Here is a 20,393-nt window from a genome sequence, read left to right on the forward strand (position 1 = left end):
CGTCTGATGAACTCAGACGACAGAAAATTCGATGTGTTGTCTGATAAGTGTCGTGTGATTCACTTATTCTAGTAGTGCATGCAGATAATTAGATACAATTACAAAATTCAAAATGAGTGAGACAAGCAATCTTGATGATAATTAGAACCACTTTCAGAATGATTTCACTTCATCAGTTTTCTGATTTATTTCACTTGCCCTCTTATATATGGTAAACAGCAGAAACTGTTAAAAGAAAAGGCAAATGTGAAATCAAATAGAGGGAAGATTACTTGTATACTTGTATCGAAGATTAGTTGTATACTTGTATCGATCCCTTTATTACATGCTTGGAATTTTACCAATTCGGACGCACCCATTTTACTAAGAGAAAAATCTATAATCATAAAGAACACCACAATCAACAAAGAGGCAAAGTTTTAACGTGCAGGGTTCACCCCAATTTGTCCACGGCATGCAATAATCCACTAATGTCAAAATAAAGTGTAATCTCGCACTTTCTCTCAACCATTCTCAACAGAGAACCCCAATTACACCCAATGCTCACACACACTTATCCCTCAGTTCTCTCCATGAAAATTTCAACCAAGAGACTAACGCTCAAAGAACTAAGAATATTTTAGACTACCACAGCTAATGCCATTTTACCTCGATAATTGCTCAAATCTCAGAAATATGGCTTGATACTTGAAAGTATAACAAGTGCCGAGATGCTCACAAATAAGTTCCACAACCATATATGAGTAACTCATACACAAGCCCACGATACCAAATTGTCCAGGTCCTCCAGGACTTGTTTGTTGCTCCATTCTTTAAGCTTTCATGGAAATACCAAGAGAGCACAAAAATGCGAAATCTGACAGGAAGTTCTTCATATAGCTAGCAGATAATAGAAGGCTTGTTTCCTAGAAACCATGCATGCTTGACTAAATGGCTTATCCAAGATGTAGTTTGTTCTCAATATAGGGCAAAGTTGCGAAAGGCAAACAAACAGCAGCCACCTCAGATCAGGAATTTGGTGCTCCAATTCCTTAATCCTTGGGACAATCTGAGTAAGAGAGGATAGGAGTCAGAGTGGACATTAAGAGAGAGAGAGAGAGAGAGAGAGAAAAAACATGTAATACTCCAAACCGACTAGAACAAATTGATAAAAAAATTTATCCATACCCAAATAGAAGAAAGCATTAAATCAACATCAAAGACATGGTTTGCAAAGGAAAAACTAAGCATATATTAAATTTATCCATACCCACATAGATAAATGAATGGTATCATTATGTAAAGGTGAATCATTATTGTACCACAAAGTGCTACTTGGAAGATGCAGATGATTGCAGAGATTGGAAATACAGAGAATATATAGTTGAAACCAATGTTTTCAAATGTGAAAGCGAAGGCGAAGGCGACTGCCTAGAGCCTCGCGAGGCGAGTGCCTCAAGGCGTTAAGGCGAAGCCTTTCCCTTAATTATTATAATAATACATTACATTTATAAATAATATGAATATACTTAAATAAGGTTCTAAATAAGCACTCTCATAACATTAAATTCAATCATACATAGGTTCATACTAAATTTATTCGAAAATAACAACTGCACTTCATTCTTCCAATTCATAATCATCATATCCATCCACACCCACATGAATATCATCACAATCATCAATGTCCAATGCTGCATCAGTGTAGTACTACTTAGGTTACTCCCACATTCTTCACTTAATGGATAATCAAAACTATTACTTCCTCCACCAATTCCTGCCCCAATCTCACGCAACATAATACTTCTCTTCTTTTTATCATCTTTAAATACTTTTAAAAGTAATTCGTACTCTTTCTTCACATCTGCAGGGACTTTATTACATGCTTTCATACAACCCCCAACACCTGCTAAATGATGCTTAAGTCTAGATATAGTGCCACTGCATACTTGATTACAAAATACACATCTAAAGTATCTCTCCCCTTCCACTTTTTTGTGTACTTCCATGCTTTGTCTCTTTCATCTTCCCCTTTCTCACTCATGGCTGATCTAATATCGCAAGCAAAGAAAAAAAGACTTGAATATGAAAAAAAAAAAAAAAAGAATCAAGCTAAACAAAATTGAGATGGAACCAAGACCATCGGTTCCTCAATCAAACCAACACTTGAAGAAGAAAAAGAAAAGAGAAGTGAAGTGAGATTGCAATTTGTACCTCGTAGATCCACCAGCCAAGCAACGCACCCACACACTCGTCTTTCCACTCTTCCTTGGCTGCGCTGCGTTCTGACTTCTGAACGAGTCTACCTGTTTTGGGGGAAAGAGAGTAAGAGACCCAGAAGAAAACGATGTCATATGGGGACTTAAAAAAAAAAAAAAAATCAAAACAACGTCGTTTTGACGGAATGAAAAAAAAAAAAAAAAAACCTCCCGTCTTCTTCAGTTCTTCTTCCTCGCCTTCCTGCCTTTCTGCACCGCCTCTGCAAAAAGCGGCGCTCCGTCGCCTATTCGACCGCCTTTCCAGCAGCACGCCTCATTTTGATCCGGCGAGGCAATTTCCGGTCGCCCCACACCGGAGCGCGCCCCGGGCGCGCCTCGGCAATGCCTTTGAAAACACTGGTTGAAACTAATATAAGGTAACCGATGTTACATTCTATTTTGATAAGTTTAGTATACAAGATGCTTGATACTTTCTTCTCAAAAAAAAAAAGATGCTTGATACTTGAAAGTTCATGAAACAGTTGACTACTAAGAAAGAGAAGAAAAAGAAAAACCCATCAAAAAGGGAAAAGAAAAGGAATATAATAGAACATGAGACAGTATTATATCCAATGAAACGAAGTCATGCATAAGATGGAGAACTGAAGTACCTGAACTTAGTTTGCACCATGTCAAGTTAAGCTGTTCTTCCATTTGAGCAGGATAGAGCGGCCTGGTGAGAAATTACAAACTATGCCAAAACAATTAAAAAGCCAGCACTGTAGTAAGTAAACCTATAGAGCTGAGTACAATGCATTTGAACACTGGTGAATCAAATTAAAGAGGAACACCAGGAGGGAAGAAGATATAGGTTGGGGTTTGAAAAGCTTACAATGATTTTAGGAACTGGTTTAACTTAGAACATCAATGGAAGTAATCATGCACAACTGAAATTTCAAACACTCAAGGCACAAGTTTCCCCTGGAACTTGAACCCCATGAATATCCCACTGTGCTAGTTTAAGGAGGTCTCTCATAGCTTCAATGCAGACCTGATTTCAAAAAGATGATTTGTCAGTGCTGAGGAAAAGAAAGAGAGAAGGATAACAAGTTTACTTCTTTTATTAAATGCTTCAAACAGCTTTTCCACAAAAGAGCAATTACACACTTGCTACACTGAATAGTTGTGAAGGAAAGAATCTGTGGATCGTTTACAGTTGTGGAGGTGAAAGGGATTTCGAAAGTTTACAGTTGATTTTAAACAAAGATCTGAGCATCTAGGATATCAACGTTAACTTTGGCATCCATCCAGATTATTGGAATACAAGTAATCTCACAATTGGGAGTTTGGGACCCGTCAGCATAACTTCACATAGATGGTGAAAACCAATAATTTCCAGATGCAGTAATATGGTGAGGTTCCTGCTAGATTCAGCGGTAAGTAATTCTTCACATCATTATTGGAGGGATCACAATTGTCTGACAACCACAAACGAATGAGGGTTTGAAGTTGTCTGCAGGTACTTTACTAACAAGAATTGCCATTGAACATCTCTCCCTCAACCCAAAATAAGAACAATAATGTTACATCCTTATCAATGTCTTTTTGGTTATACTAGAGGATGAACTTCCCCATCACAAAAACTAGTAATTACAAAGGAAAAGAAATAATGGGACACTAGAAATGATAAAAACTGAAAATAACTAGATGAAGGTGATACAAGGAACACGAACATGCACAAATTACTCATTTGAGAAAGATACTTATAATCTACTTTTTGTTGAAGAAAGTCGACATCATGTATGTCTCTTCAAACTAGGGTTTAGTCCTAGAGTTGTAATAGGAGAAGATTCTAGATTTCCTAGTTATGTTCGGATTCTGTTACCTTTTGTGTACTATGTAAATCCCTATATATAGGGCTCCTATTATCAATAATACTACTACAATTCTCCCATAATTCTCTCTGCAATTTCGATTTACTTAAACACGTTATCAGCACGAACCCTAACCCTAGCCCTAAAAGAAAAAAAAAACCCTAAAACCAAAACCCGAAAACCCCCTCACCAAAAACTACCGCAAGCCCTAGCTGTGCTAGCCTACCGCATCGCAGCCCTGCCTCCCGCGCTGCCCCTACAGCCCTTGAGCACCCGTGTGCAGCCTACTGCCCCTGCAGCATCGTCGCATTATTGCTGCCCATGCAGCACAGCAGCACACTCATTTCTGTGCAGATCAGCCTGTTTGCACGCCCCGAAACGTCTTGATTGGGACCTCAGATCAAAATCAGTCCTTCATCAAAGTTGTTCGTATCTGTCTCTTCTATCTAACCTCCAAATTTCAGTCATATATATTGGAGTCATTTTGAGACCTGTACACCATTCGAAGTGGGAGCTATTCAGAAGCGAATCTGCTCCGAATTTCAACAAGTTTTAAAGATTAAAGTTCATGCTTTCTTGTCTTTTAAATTTCTTTATTTGCTACAGGATTTGCAATATATGAATATGGGTTCGATTATTTAATAAGCGGAATTGTGGGAATTCACGCTAAACAAACTAAGAGCGTTCGTAATCAATGAACTAAAAGTGTTCATAATATTCAAACTAAGAGCGTTCGTAATCAATGAACTAAGAGTGTTCATAATATTCGAACTAAGTGCGTCCACAAGCATCTATTTTTGACCATATTAAACATCATTGTTTCGGTCTAATCCAAATTTCTTGGAAATCGATTTCTTGGTAGCATTAAGGCTCGGAAATCTTAATATTAGTTTTTGTGGAAGCATTGACTCTGAAACTAATCCGTTCTTATTTCTCCTTTTTGGATATCAAACTTGAACGAGCTCGATTTTACTCCATTGGATTCTACGGGCACGGGATATTTATTGCCTATAATCCAAGAGCCCTATTCTAAAGGAACCGCTCAAGACTCACAAACTGAGATAGATAATTCCAGGGCACTTACCCTAATGAAGCCCCACATGGAGATGGCACTCCAGTTTGAGTACATGAATGAGGATAGCGCTAGAAACCTTTGGGTAGCACTTCATGAATGTTTTAACAACATTCACAATTTTCCGAACTTAGAAGCATGATGGAATTATCTCTACTTCTCTAACTTTGACAGAGTTATGGAATATTGTTCGGAAGCTCTCCGCATCAGATCATTGATGCATGCCTGTGAAAAACTATCACAGAAGAACAATTGATTGAGAAAACCCTCAATACCTTCCCTGTCTATGCTATGAGGTCCTTTGATTTATTTCGGACTCATGTAAACGCAAGACGGATCACAAATTTCCATAAGCTAATTGGAGCTATGGCATGTGTTGAAAGGCATAGCCACGAATTTTGTGAATGGAAAATATGGTAGGCCTCAAGATGGCTACCATGAGCACTGTTCAATGGCTAGAAGAAGTTGCCATGGATGATATGATCAATATGCTCATGAAGGTAATTGCCAAAGTTGGCAAATACATGACCAAAGGAGTCATGACGTTGAGGGTTGGACACCATGGCGCCACTTTTGGCCATGGTAACACTATTCCAACGCCAATGGTCCTAGGGACCATTTATATTGCGTCAATACACCTCAATCAAGAGAGCATCCTCTACATTATGTTTTATGGAGTACTTGATCAATGGTGATCAAGACATCGAGTTCAAAAAGACTTTAAATCTAGCGATGAAGACAAAATGCCGCATATTTTTATTTCGAATAGTCTTTTATTTTTTCCAAGAATTATGTAATGCAATTATGCCTTAATCAATAAATGACAATTTTGTATTAACTCTTTCTCAAGTGGCGCATCCAATGAAGTATGATGTCTACGAAAGCGATTGAGATTAGTGGTACTTAAGAGAGCCTCGCTCCACCGACATCTCTCTCTACTTCTCTGGTCATATTTGATTGGAGTTACCAAACGGATTGAGTAACTACGATTTGTCTAAATTTGATTTTTATTTTGGATTAGACTTTGGTTAAGAAACTTTGATGTAATCATTGGCTATTAATAAAGTGTCGATTCTTTTATTTCATGACTTGGACATACTTTAATTCGAACTTTATTATTTCAAAGATATAAGAGCCAATGATTTTCATGTGGAAACACATTGTGAGAATGGATAAGAGTTCTTTTGCATCATCTCTAATGACTACGGACATAAACGAGTATTAGAGAAACTTATGTGTCGCTCTAGTGGGTTGTATGCAACCACTATTCGCATCACTGAACCCAACCATGTCATGAGAGATGACTTATGAGATTCTGACACATATAGGCTTTGGCACGACCGTTGGGGACACCTAAGTCATGATATGATGATCAGTACATTGAAGACTTCACACGGACATCCATTTTTCAAAACGAAAAGAAGTAAAAACCGAAATTCGGTCCAAGGAAGGGCACATGCGCCACATGGCGCCATCCTTATGCACAACCGGCAATCAATGGCCAGCGCCGCCTACCCCCTGTGGCCCAAAGAGGGCTTTGACGCCACCAATGCCTCCTTGGCCCATTTTTCTACTTCTAAAGTCCATTGTAACTTCATGGCTCAACCAAATTCTTCCTTGGTTGCTTCTAAGGCCCATCGTTCATTTTACAAAGCCTGCTCTTTAGCAAAATTTGGATCGAGACCATCCTATGCAAATGACCCAATGGAAATATTTCCATTCTTACAAAGAATCCAAGGGGATTCAGTGGACCGATTCAACCAACGTGCAGACTGTTTAGATGTTGGTTGATGTGCGGGCAGGTTACGTGTCGCGCTATCGCCCACTAGTAATGCTGCTTATGATGAACTCCTAGCCCAGAACATATGGCTACGGGCTCACTACCCAGATAATCCTATTCTGTCAATTTGACTTGATAATGCTAGAGAGTTTATATCGAAAATTTTCGATGACTATTGCATATCATTGGGTATTGATATCAAGTATCATATTCCCATGTACACACCTAATTGGTCTCACGGAAAAGCCACCATTAAAAGACTACGATGGTAGCCCGGACTTTGGTAATGCGCACCAATATTTCCGCTTGGATTATGCAATATAGCATGCAGCTATGCTAATTAGTCTACGACTCATAGCAGCCACTCAACTTTTATTTGCGTTACAGCTAGTGACTGAGTTCGCGTCTAATATCTCGCACTTATGCATATTTGAGTGTGCGGTTTATGTGCCAATTGCGCCGCCACAGCGCATCAACATAAGTCATTGCAACGAATGTGTGTATATGTATGAATGTATGTATATATATATATATATATATATATATATATATTTGTGTTGGACATAAGTCTCCAACCATAAGTTCGCTATGTAGAACCCTTGACAGGCGATCTCTTTTTCGTTGGATTTGCCAATTGTCACTTTGATGAGACAGTCTTCCCGTCGTTAGGGGGAGATTAGAACATCAATGTTCAACAGGAACGACATGAATTGTCATGGTTTGTCCCCACTATGTCTCATCTTAATCCCCTAAAAGTGACGAGATCACATATACCTGCTGCAAACATGTCTGCAAGGATTGATGTCCCCACAAGAGGACATGGTGACACCCAGAGGAGATGGGTACGGCACCACCATCATGGATGGTGGTATGGTGACGCCACGAAGGTGGCATAATGGCGTGATAGGCCATGGGTTCCACTAGAGAGCGTAGGAGACCCACAGGTTCGATGGATTCTCGCCCTAGGAAGAGAGCGAGTTTGGCACAACTTGATCCATTGATCATTGATATCAAAATCCGTCTCATGAGAATATTCTGGATTGTGGTTATGTCCAAGAGACATCATTGGGGGACGCCTCAATTTAGAACCAATTCCTGAGAATATAGAGATCTCTATGAATTACACTAGTGTACATGAAGACGTGGAATTATTGAGACCACTGACATCGAACCTTACTCCGTTGAAGAATGCCAATGTAGAGAAAATTGGCCTAAATGGAAAGATGCGATCCAGGTTGAATTGGATTCACTAACGAAGAGGAAGGATTTCGGGCCTGAGATGCCAACACCTCCTAACATAAAACCTGTTGACATTAATAGGTCTTTGTTAGATAGCGTGATCAGAAAAAAAAAAAGATGATAATCTCGCCTTATGGCGCAAGGCATCTCACAAAACGCCTTGGAATCGACTACGAGAAGACATATTCTCTCGTAATGGATGTCATTGCACTCCACTACCTTGTCAGTTTGGTAGTTTCTGAATAACTGAATATGCAGCTTACGAATGTGGTCACTACGTATCTCTATGAGGATCTAGATACGGAATATAATGAAGGGTCTTGTGTACTTCATTTACCCAAATCAAGTGGCTCTTGACCACGGAGCGCATTTGCAATGAGGGTGAAACGCTAACTAAAGTGACTACTTGATTGTGAAGGGATATGATGAACTATGCCCCTGCGTTTTCATGTTAAGTTCTGGATTTGCAATTGTCACGGTTTATGTTGATAAACATAATTGGAACCCTTGAGAGTTAAGGGAAACTGCTGAACACCTGAAATCCGAGTTTGAGATGAAGGACCTTGGGAGAACACGGTTTTGTCTAGATTTGGAACTTGTATACCGTGTCAATAAATGCTTTGCATTTTGATAAAGTCAAAGATGCACTCCTATGGTCGTCCGTAGTCTTGACCTTAAGAGGGATACACTTCGTCCCAGGGATGATGACGAAGACGTGTTAATTGTCAGAAGTGTCTTACCTAAGTACAATAGGCGCATTATTGTACTTAACACAATACAAGATCGGACACCTCATTTGTTATGAACTTGTTGGCTAGATGTAGCCCTGCGCCAATGCAACGCCATTGGACTGGTATAAAGACAATCTTTCGTTACTTAAAATGTACGATAGATATGGGCTTGTTCTATCCCTACAGAGAGAAAAGAAATGACGGAAGTGTGGGATCGGACCCCACAAGGAAAAACGCCACCTTCCTTGATGTAGACTCTGGGGCCGCCGTCCATGGTGACCTACGTTCTCCTCCTCCCCTCCATCAAAATGACAACGATGTCTTGATGGGTTTTGTTGATGCGGGATCTCTCTGACCCTCACAAAGGTCGCTCCCAAACGGGTTATGTCTTTACCATAGGAAGCACTGCGATATCTTGGAGGTCTACAAGTAGACCCTTGTTGCTAGTTCCTCAAATCATGCAGAGATTATTGCTCTACATAAAGCCATGCGTGAATGCATATGGCTAAGGTCTATAATTAGACACATTCGAGGAGCTAGTGGTTTGAAGTCTACCACAAATGAACCTACATGCATTTATGAATTGAGCAAATGAAATTAGGTTTCATCAAGGGCAACAACACTAAGCATATATCGCCTAAGTTCTTTTACAATCAGCAACAACATTAATCACTTGTAAAGATTGAAGTGAATCAAATCCGATCAGAGGATAATGTAGCGGACTTGTTCACTAAGTCGTTACCTAAATCCACCTTCGAGAAACATGTGAAGAACATCGGATTGAGAAAGATTATCTGAACTCCCATGATTGTAGCAATCAGAGGGAGATATTGACATCAGGGGGGGGGGGGTATGATGTCTACATGTTCGATCTCAAAGAGTGAACGACGTGTTGTGCTCTTTTTGTCATTCAACTAGAGTTATTTTTGTCCCACAGGATTTTTGTTACCTGGCAAGGTTTTAGTGAGACAACGATCAAAGCATCATCACCAAGTTTGAATGGCACAAGGGGGAGTGTTGAAGGAAGTCGACATCATGTGTGCCTCTTCAAACTAGGGTTTAGTACTCCTAGAGTTGTAATAGGAGAAGGTTCTAGATTTCCTAGTTATGTTCGGATTCTATTACCTTTTGTGTACTCTGTAAATCCCTATATATAGGGCTCCTATTATCAATAATACTACTACAATTCTCCCATCAATTCTCTCTGCAATTTCGATTTACTTAAACACTTTTGGAATATTAGAAGTCAGCCACTCATGTCAGCTGTCCTCATCTTTTGTTTGCATAGCTTCCACTTTGGGTGAATACGTACTTCTCAATTTCTCATTCTCATAGCTGATGCTGATTAACAGTACCTGAGACAAAGAAAGTATAACAAGTTACAATGACTATACAACTTATGAATAAACTGAATCAAAGTAATTAAGCAATCATCCTAGTAGGGTTGCATCAAGAAATTCCAAGTTCATTATGTGTCATAAACATCAGAAGAAAACGATGTTGTGGAAACTTCTTTATCAAGTCACTGCACCACAGGTTTCAGATAACTCTGTATGCAACTAAAGTAAATCCAATCCTTATAAATTTGTAAAGGAAGGTTACTTGATATCAAATCAGCAGGGAATGAAAAAGCAAATGGCAATTGACGAATTGAATATTAATGAAACAGGGTATAGATATATTTTTATTTCAATGCAAGTCTTCCTTAAAGAATGGAACATGCCATCCAAACCAGCACAGCATTTCATGGAAAAGATGTGAAATTCTAAGTTTATAACTGACTAAAATGATTTCTAATAGTTTGTCTATACTCCATGAGAGAGCAAATATGATATAACTCGATTGAAATGATTAAAGTATATTTTTCTAGTATCATGGTCACCTTATGTTCAATGTAACACAGCAGAGAAGCCATACATGGGAGAGGTGATTGAACTACTGGGACTGGATCATCACCTATTCAGCATCATTTGATCTTCCCGTCAAGTATGATAGAGCCTGCTATGATATAATTTATGCCACAAGGAAAAAGTACGATTGGTTAATGCATTATTGGTTAAAGTGAAAAAAGAAATGTGAGAAGAGAAGAAAAGAGCTTTGAAAAGCTTACCCTGCTTTATGGATAAATTTCTGGCAATTGGGAATTGATTAACCTTGTAACGTTAACAGACATTCTAGTTCAGCTTCATCCCACTGAGTTAAGAAAGGTGAAAAATGAGACATAATAAGAAATAAATTTGTTGATAAAACGAAAACAGATTGATTTGGTAAAAAAATTACTGTAAACTTTTGGAATGTGAGAAATCTTGGGCCATTCTGGGCCAGTGTCCTTGTTGCATCTTTCTTTGAGCAGGGGACATCCTACAGCAACAAGGTGCTCCAATTTGGTGAGGTTTTTCATAGCATTTTGTGTAGGTAGATACTTGAGATTCTCACAATGCCAGATCCTCAGAGCCTCAAGAGATGTAAGAGTTCCCAACCACTCAGGAAGAGCCTCTAGTCCCTTAAAAAATGATATCTAGAGTTCTTTTAAACAAGTAAAGTGCTGAATTTGTTGGGGCAGAGACTTGAGCTTAGGCCACCCAAACAACCATAATTCTTCAAGTTGTGAATTAGTTGGAAGCTGAAAATCAGGGAAGGCATCTAGCTTATGCCAGAACGGACCAATTGTCAGCTCCTTCAAACGAGTGAGGAGGTGAAATCCTGTGGGTACATATTTTAATTTCCCACAATGACATATCAACAAGTGACGAAGATTAGGTGGAATAGATTCTACAGTATGGCAATCCTCCAGCTGTAAAGACAAATACGCATCAACACCTTGAGAAATTTCCTCCGGTTGATTCGTTGAGTCCGGGTGATCGCACTTCACATATGATGCTGAAATGGATACTAGACTAGAGCAATCCCTTATATACAGATACTTAAGAGAGGTGCAGAATTGGAGCCCACTCGGTAGGCTTAATAATCTCTCACAACAAAGAATCGTCAACCTCCGGAGAGATGTGATGCCCTGTGTGATTGGAATTGATGTTAGATTATCACAAATCTTAATCTCCAATTCCAGAAGAGAGGTGCAGTAGTTGAGCCCACTTCCTAGGCTTGACAATCCCTCACACGCTACGAGATTCAATTTCCGGAGAGACGGCATGCCCTGTGCGGTTGGAATTGAAACCAGATTACGGCAATTATCTATATCCAACTCCTGAAGAGAGGTGCAGTAATCGAGCCCAACCTCTTGGCTTGATAATGCCTCACAATAGCTGATCTTCAATTGACCGAGAGATGCGATGCCCTGTGTGATCCTAATCGACTCTAGGCTGTCACAACCATCTATCCTCAACTGTTCGAGGCAAGGAAATACCACGACCTCTCCTTCAGCTGATATCCATGAAGGAAATCTCGCACCCATGAAATTTCCAATAGTCAAGCTTAGCAAGTTACCATGAGGTTCCAAGCCATCTAGTACATCTGTCTGGTTTTCATTAGGTACCTCATTGTCTGTCCATACAAATGTTAACCGACTTAAGTGACTCTTGTGCACCAAGCGAGCCTTCATTGCTTCTTCTCCATCCCTTACATGTTCTAGCCCAATAATAATTAAGTGGCCTCTCAATTGGTTCAACCCACCCAACTCCTTAATTGCATTACCTCTCTCCTCACCCACATTAAAGAAAGGCAATGTTCGGAGATTAGTTAATCGCCCCAAAATCCCAGCCTCAAATTTCATTTCCTCACCAAAGTAAAAATGCCTCAAGTTGATCAAATTTTGAATCACCTTTGGACACTTTTTAAGATTCCAAGGTAATCTCAATGTTTGGAGGTTATAGAGCTTACCAATAAACTCTGGGAGTGCTTTGATTTTTGTACCAAAAAGATCTAAATATCTCAAGTGCTTCAGCTTGCTAAGTGAATATGGCAACTCTTGATTCTCAGTCTCACAAAAACTTAAGACACGTAAAGCTCTAAATTTTGGAAAAATGGTATTAGAGACCTCCCTGATATTTAAAAAGAATGAGCGCAATCTTGATATACTTGATTTTGGCATCTTTTCTAGTATTGCAGTAGGAACCCGTGCAACATGTCGAATCTCATTATCATCCATCTCATGATTGAAGTCTGATGTCCAGCTCTCACACTGGGATACTTCGTTTGCAAGATCATGCACAAGATCATGCATCTTGCATTGGGTGATTATAACACCATAGTCATCCTCATCCTCTGTAGCATCTTGAAACAAGGAGTTCTCTAGTAGAGTCTCAAAATACTTATTGCCTATATCCTCCATTTCAATCTCTTGCTTGGTTTGGTGACCGTGAGAAGGATGGAGAAAACCTTGAGCCATCCATAGTTGGATCAAGTTATCTCTTTCAATTGAGGAACCTCTCTCGAGCATGGAGCAATATGCAAAACATTGTTTCAATGGTGATTCCAAATTGTCAAAACTCAACCCCAGAACTGACATGATCTTGCTATCCTCTTTGTCTGATGATACCTGCCATATTTTACTTTGCAGAATTGACAACCATTCATTGCTACCGTTCTTAGAACGCATCAAGCTTCCCAAAACCTACAGTTATTTGAGATTCAAATTTTAGCATAACTTCATCTATACATATCAAATAGTTCATCCCACATTAAATAATCAATAAGGTGATCGAAGATACCGTACCTTTGCCGCCAATGGAAGACCAGCACACTTTTTGGCAATTAACCTTCCAATTTCCTCTAGTTCTGAAGGTATCGGAGCATTAAGATCTGCAAATACTCTATCCTTTAATATGGACCAACATTCATCATCCGATAGAGTCCCTAGATCGCACCTAGAAAGTGTTTCCATGATTGATGCAACCTTGGCACTACGGGTGGTGACAATCACAAAGCTTCCTTTAGCAGAATTTAGTTGCAATAGACAACGCTTCAAATCATCCCAATTATTAGCATCCTCATTCCAAACGTCATCAAGTACAAGAAAATACCTTTTCTCTTTCAACTTCTGCTGGAGGCTTCCAATCAATGCTTCCCGACTTGAAAGATTTGCTCCAGTCGCGCAGTCATATGATTCCAGCATTCGACATAAAATTGAATTGACATCAAAAGCATTTGATACATACACCCATAATGTTGCATCAAAGTACCTTTTCATTTCACCTTCTTTCAGTTGCTTGGTAACTGAGCGAGCCAAAGTTGTTTTACCTAGGCCTCCCAATCCTACAATGGCCATCATCGAAAGAATCTTTTCTTGATTGTTGGAGTTGGTCAGGTTGCAATTATATCTGACACAACCTGATCCCTTCCAACAATGGTTGCATCTTTCAAGGTGAATTCATTTTTCTCAACGAATGAGGTTGTTTCCCGCTTATCTTTACTTGCTGCTGCACCTCCATTTGATCTCCTTGTCATGCCGAGTCCCACACTGGCTGCTTGCTTGTAGAGATCATCCAAGGATGTGTTGATGTTGTAAATCTTGGGTGCCATCTTGAGACGAAATACAATAGGATTGTTGCAGAAGAAGCCGAGTATCTTCTTATCCAGGCTGGTCTCCTTTATAACGATACAGTGAACTTCATATTCTATTTCATCCAGAATATTGTGTGCATTATAAGCTACGCTTATAAGCCTCTTCATCCAATTGGCCCTTGCCCGCAATTCCCGATCTTCAGGTTCATGAGAAGCATCATGGATTATATCTCCAATCAGGGTAGAGGTTTCTTTGAGCTTATGTATCTCTTTGCGGAACCCCAAGACGATATCGAGTCTCAATTGATCAGTAGCGAGTGCAGTCACCTTACTCACTACTTCGCCGGCAGCGGATTCAAGGATAAACATATTTCTGGGGTTTTCAAAATCACTCTCAATCTCAAGGGTCGATCAGGCAGGCTTAGTGTGTTCCAAGTGTTTTTCTTGTAAAAGCTATAGCTGGACTGTTGAGAATAGATGCTGCGTATGGTTGGCTTGGTATCACTTTGCCTTCACTCCATGTCAGCTATAGCTTTATGAAAGAACAATACACTATTCTATTGGGGATAGCTTTATAAAAAATTTGAGTTATCACTACTCACTACCTATGTAGAATTCTTCACGTCTGTCTGTATAGAACATATTAGACTTGCAGCATAGGCAAAGAACCAAGTGAACCCACCCTTACAAGACTTGGGTAGCTTAGATACCTATTTCCAATTGTATTCCCAAGTTAACAACTGCTCTTCTTCATTACGCAATGATTAATAAATTTTTTTGGCTAGGTAAGAAAGGGACCGAGTAGCAGTTATTCTTGACTTGGAGAATCAAATATGCTAGAATAAAGCCGCCATTTTTTTCTCAGATTTTGAAGAGTTCCAATGTCCATATTCCTCAAACTTGGGGCTTCAGGTGTCCGAAATGGTTCAATATTTTATATAAGGCAATTTTGGTGATTGCATAAACCAAATTTAGAGGTTACGTGTGCTTGATGATTAAATAATTTAGCTGTAAGTAATTGGAGTGTCCTATATTACTCTGAAGTTTTGAAATTTTGAAGTCTAGAACCATTAAATTAGCTCTGAATACACCAAAAAAGAATTATCTCAAATGATCTAACTGATAGCCTATGTAAGAGGGAAATGAATACATCCGAGGCAGAAGTAGGGAAAAGATGATGGAATGCTTTGATCGAGGTGTCATATACTTGGTGTGGTCAAATAGTGACCCCATTACATGTATGTTCTAGATTATGCATCTCCTTTCAATCGGTTCAAGCAAGCCAAATCAGTCAATTCTAGAGATAAGTCAGTTGCACCAATACTGCAGCTGGAACTTCCACTATATATCTTTATCAAAAACTAAAGATGTCTCAAGTTGATTAATCTTTGCACTTCCATTGGGAACTTCTTTAGATTTTTGATAAAAATTGATGCGGCTGAAATAGCCTCACAATTTAACCCTGCAAAATGTAGTTGTCAGTATAGGATAAGCAGGGATCGTTCAGTCCAGGGATTGTAGGGTACACCTAAACAAAAAGGTCAATTTAAATTAGTAATTAATAAAACAAGTATTTATCTACAAATTTACACAAGAAACAACAATAAAAAGGGGGGATTCAACTTTTGGTTTCTAAGTTCCTACGAAATAAAACAAAAAGATAAATATATACATGTGATTGACTTCTTCACACTCAAATCAGAATTTCCAAACCATATCAACGTGCAATGAATTATCTCAATCTAAACAACCTAAAATCGTGCCAACACTAATATCAAAAATGAATTCGAAGTACAAGTCTGAAGAGATCGAGTACCACTTTAATTCTTCTTTTGAATCTCCTAAGTTAGGAAAAGTCCGTAACTCAAAATATTTCATATAAAACATCACGTTAATACTGAAGAGCATCCGTCAACATTAAATATGAATCATTAAGTGCAATTAGAATTCTGAATTCAAACATGTATGCATCCATAAGAAGTTACAAACACACAATCATGTAGCATATAATTTCGACCATTGTACATAGCCTTTACCACTTCAATTTATGCCGCAAAACGATTAGGTGAATCAGAACACAAATTTGGCACCAAAATCATATGCTTAAAGATATAAAGGATGGCACAAAATCAGATTATAAAGATATCATAAACAACTCAAGAACATAAAGAAACAAATCTGAAAATTACTAACATAAACTCATTCTCAACAAAAATCCAATTCCAATAATAAAGCTCATAAACGAAATCTGAAATTCAATACTAAAGAGTACGAAAACAGAAATAAGGGCCATGGATTATACTTTTTGATCTTCAAGGAAGCTTGGAGAACATCAAGAGAACACAAGGCTTGGCCTTCAAGAACACGAACAGCCTTGGAGAAGTCCTAAAGCTCTTCACGACAAGAGGCTTTTTCTGAATATTTGGAGAGGGTTTTGGAGAGAAGAGAGCTAAGCTAATGAACTGAATTTTGTATGACGAAGTGATGATTTTGGAGTAGAGAATGACTGCTATTTATAGTGGAATTCTCATCTCTTGTGATGCAATCATGGCCAATCATCTTGAGGTGATTTCTCCTCCAAATTTGCTTGATTTTCTCATGACAAAGTCTTGATTTTTTTGATCTCTTTTCCCCTTAATGACTCATTGTATATTCCTTGAATAGTGACCAGATACATCCCTTATTCTTCTCCTTTGATTTGCACTAATATCTTCTTCCAATTGTGCACATAATGAACTCCTACAATCAAGAAAAATCAGAATTTAATTAGTGTTATAATCAATAGTAAATAAGTTAATCAAGAATAAATATTGATTAAAAACAATCCATTTTATCTCCTCGAATTCTTCCTGATTAATCCTTCAATTTTTCTTGATTTCATCACTCAAGAGTTTTTAATGTGATGGACTCTTATTAAAATAGAAAAATCAGAAATAGAAAAGTTCAAATGAAGAAAGTTTCCTAAAACAAAATAGGAAATATTTCCTAAAATGAAAGAGGAAAGTTTCTAAAACGACTTGTCCTTAATTTACGCTCATTTCTGCTCTTTTTCGCTTGTTTTCTCCATTTCAGTCCTTGAAGTACCTAAAAACATAAACTGTGTTATAATTATTAATTTTAAGAGAATAACTTAGCAAAATTAGGGAAAATACATATTAAAAATGTCACACTTTGTGCTCTTATCAGTACTGTATGTACATTCTCAATATCTGCGGGTTACAGAACTTGCCAAAAGACTTGGGGAGAGCTGTGATTTTTGTCTTGAAAATTCTATCCATCAACTTGCCAATAGAAATCAACAACTCATCAATATCAGCCCCATATAACTGTAAGCCACACAAACCTTGAAAATGCTATCTTCTGGGACATTGTCATTCGACAATAGTGCAAAATCTCCCAACACTTGTTTCTCGCTTGATTTCAAGTGTTGAAGTAGGAATCCCTGAAACATGTTGAAGCTTAGTTGTATACCGCCTCAAGCTCTCACGTTTAGACACAGTATTCTAATACACTATCAAAATAACCACTGCATGTATCCTCCATCTCTTGATTAGTTTTGTCAAGTAATCTTTCTGCCAATTAATCCAGAGTTGGATCCAGTTAGCCTTGTCTATTAACTTTTATGAACACTGAGCAATATGAAAAACATGGCGATTTCAAATTTTCAAAACTCATCTTCAAAACTGACATTTTACTTTCCTATGCTCCTGGCAATTCTGAGATCCTTTTTTTTCTTTTTCTGACCATTCACTTGCAGTATTCTAGAAACCATGCATGCTTGACTAAATGGCTTATCCAAGATGCAGATGGAGTTTGTTCTCAATATAGCGCAAAGTTACCAGCCTTCGCAAGAACCAAACCAAACAGCAGCCACCTGAGATCATTTTGGATGCTCCAATTCCTTGATCTTTGGGACAATCTAAGTAATAAAGGAGAGGAGTCAGAGCGGACATTAGGTAAAAAAAATAATAATAATAATCATGTGATTCCCCAAACCGACTAGAACAATGATAAAAAAATTTATGCAAACGAACATAGAAGAAAGCAGTAAGTCGACATACAAGAAATAGTTTGCACAGGAAAAACTTATTCAAGGTTTTACCTTAGATAAATGAATGGTATCAAAAGGTGAATCAATATTGTACCGCAAAGTGCTACTTGGAAGCAGATGATTGCAAAGATTGGCAAAACAGAGAATAGTTGAAACTACCAAAAGGTAACTGATGTTACATTCTATTTTGCGGCATAAATTGAAGTGGTACTCAACACGTAAAGCTTTAAACTTTGGGAAAATGGTATTAGAGACCTGGACATTTGAAAAGAGTGAGCGCAGTTTTGAAATACTTGTTCCTGGTAACCTTTCTAGTATTGGAGTAGGAATCCATGCAACATGTCGAATCTCATGAGCATCCATCTCATGATTGAAGTCTGGTGTAAAGCTCTCACACTTGGATACTTCTATTGTAACATCATGCACAACATCATGCATCTTGCATCGGGTGATAACACCATCCTCATCCTTTGTAGCATCTTGAAACAAAGAGTTCTCCAGTAGAGTATCAAAATACTTATTGCCTATATCCTCTGTTTCAATCCCTTGCTTGCTTTGGTGATCATGAGAATGATGGAGAAAACCTTGAGCCATCCATAGTTGGATCAAGTTATCTCTTTCAATTGAGGAACCTCTCTCGAGCATGGAGCAATATGCAAAACATTGTTTCAATGGTGATTTCAAATTGTCAAAACTCAACCTCAGAACCAGCATGGTCCTGTTATCCCCTCTGTTTGATGATAACTGCCATATTTTACTTTCCAGATTGACGACCATTCGTTGCTACTATTCTTAGAACGCATCAAGCTTCCCAAAACCTACAGTTGTATGATTTTCAAATTTTAGCACAACTAAATCTATCCCTATCAAATTGTTCATCTACACATTAAATAATTAATAAGGTGAAGATACCGTACCTTTGCTGCCAATGGAAGCCCAGCGCACTTTTTGGCAATGTTCCGTCCGAGTCTCTCTAGTTCTGAAGCTATTGGAGCATTATATAGGATCTGCAAACGCTCTATCCTTCAATATGGACCAACATTCATCATCCGATAAAGTCTCTAGATCGCACCTACCAAGTGTTTCCATGATTGATGCAACCTTGGCACTACGGATGGTGACAATCACAGAGCTTCCTTTGGCAGCACATAGTTGCAACAGACAATGCTTCAAATCATCCCAATTATTAGCATCCTTATTCCAAACGTCATCAAGTACAAGAAAATATCTTTTCTCTTTCAACTTCAGCTGGAGCCTTCCAATCAATGCTTCCTGACTTGAAAGATTTGCTCCAGTCGCGTCGTCATATGATTCCAGCATTCGACGTAAAATTGAATTGACATCAAAAGAATTAGATACATACACCCAGAATGTTATATCAAAGTACTTTTCCATTTCACCTTCTTTCAGTTGCTTGGTAACTGAGCGAGGCAAAGTTGTTTTACCTAGGCCTCCCAATCCCACAATGGCCATCACCGAAAGAATCTTTTCTTGATTGTTGGAGTTGGTCAAGGTTGCATCAAGGGCTTCATTCTTTGTTCGGCAGGAAAACCATTGCTTGGATCAAGATCTACGATTTGTTCCGGCCGCATTTCGCTGATAATCTCGAGGATGATTCTGATGATTCGTCGGATGAGTCCGACGACAACGGTTTGGACGAGGATAAGTGGCGGCAGCAAGCTGAAGAGAGAGCCACCGCTCTGCATGCGCCACCTCCGGTTCCGAAAAGCTGCTACGCTGCCGTGATTCCGGAGAATTTGAAGCTGGTGTACCTTAGGAGGTCGGTGGTGGAAGCTCTGCTGAAGCAGGACGAGGCTCAGGTGTTTGAGGACAAACTCGTGGGGAGCTTTGTAAGGACGAAATCTTCTTCAGCTTCATGGGGCTGTTAAAAGACTTCCTCATTTCCATGCTCTCTAATGATAACTTCTTCCCGGTAGTCTACTCATATTACTCTTTTTCTTCTTCTTCAGTTCTGTATGAAATTGTTTAAGAAATAAAATTGTTTAAGA

At 38.7% G+C, this 20,393-nt stretch overlaps 1 protein-coding gene and 1 long non-coding RNA gene across 2 annotated transcripts; both read right to left on the minus strand.

Annotated features, from left to right (window-relative positions):
* Positions 1-279: 279 nt before the first annotated feature.
* Positions 280-2,579, minus strand: LOC112200538. The gene is made up of 3 exons (XR_002936357.2): positions 2,406-2,579; positions 2,194-2,285; positions 280-1,048 (listed from the first exon to the last, which is right to left on the minus strand). It is a non-coding gene; the product is annotated as an uncharacterized LOC112200538 (long non-coding RNA).
* An 8,812-nt stretch (positions 2,580-11,391) lies between these two features.
* LOC112199350 (putative disease resistance protein RGA3) lies at positions 11,392-14,097 on the minus strand. Its single transcript, XM_024340380.1, has 2 exons — positions 13,546-14,097; positions 11,392-13,443 (listed from the first exon to the last, which is right to left on the minus strand). The coding sequence occupies exons 1-2, from the start codon at positions 14,095-14,097 to the stop codon at positions 11,392-11,394; spliced, it is 2,604 nt and encodes an 867-aa protein (XP_024196148.1).
* Between the last annotated feature and the right edge of the window lie 6,296 nt (positions 14,098-20,393).

Source organism: Rosa chinensis, chromosome 4 (genome assembly GCF_002994745.2).
Source record: "Rosa chinensis cultivar Old Blush chromosome 4, RchiOBHm-V2, whole genome shotgun sequence".
In the NCBI taxonomy this organism is placed as follows: domain Eukaryota; kingdom Viridiplantae; phylum Streptophyta; class Magnoliopsida; order Rosales; family Rosaceae; genus Rosa; species Rosa chinensis.

Coding starts and splice junctions, on each gene's coding strand:
- LOC112199350 (XM_024340380.1), bottom strand. CDS start 14,097: ATGGCCATTGTAGGATTGGGAGGCCTAGGTAAAACAACTTTGGCTCGC. Junction 13,444..13,545: donor GTCTTCCATTGGCGGCAAAG/GTACGGTATCTT, acceptor AAATAACTGTAG/GTTTTGGGAAGCTTGATGCG.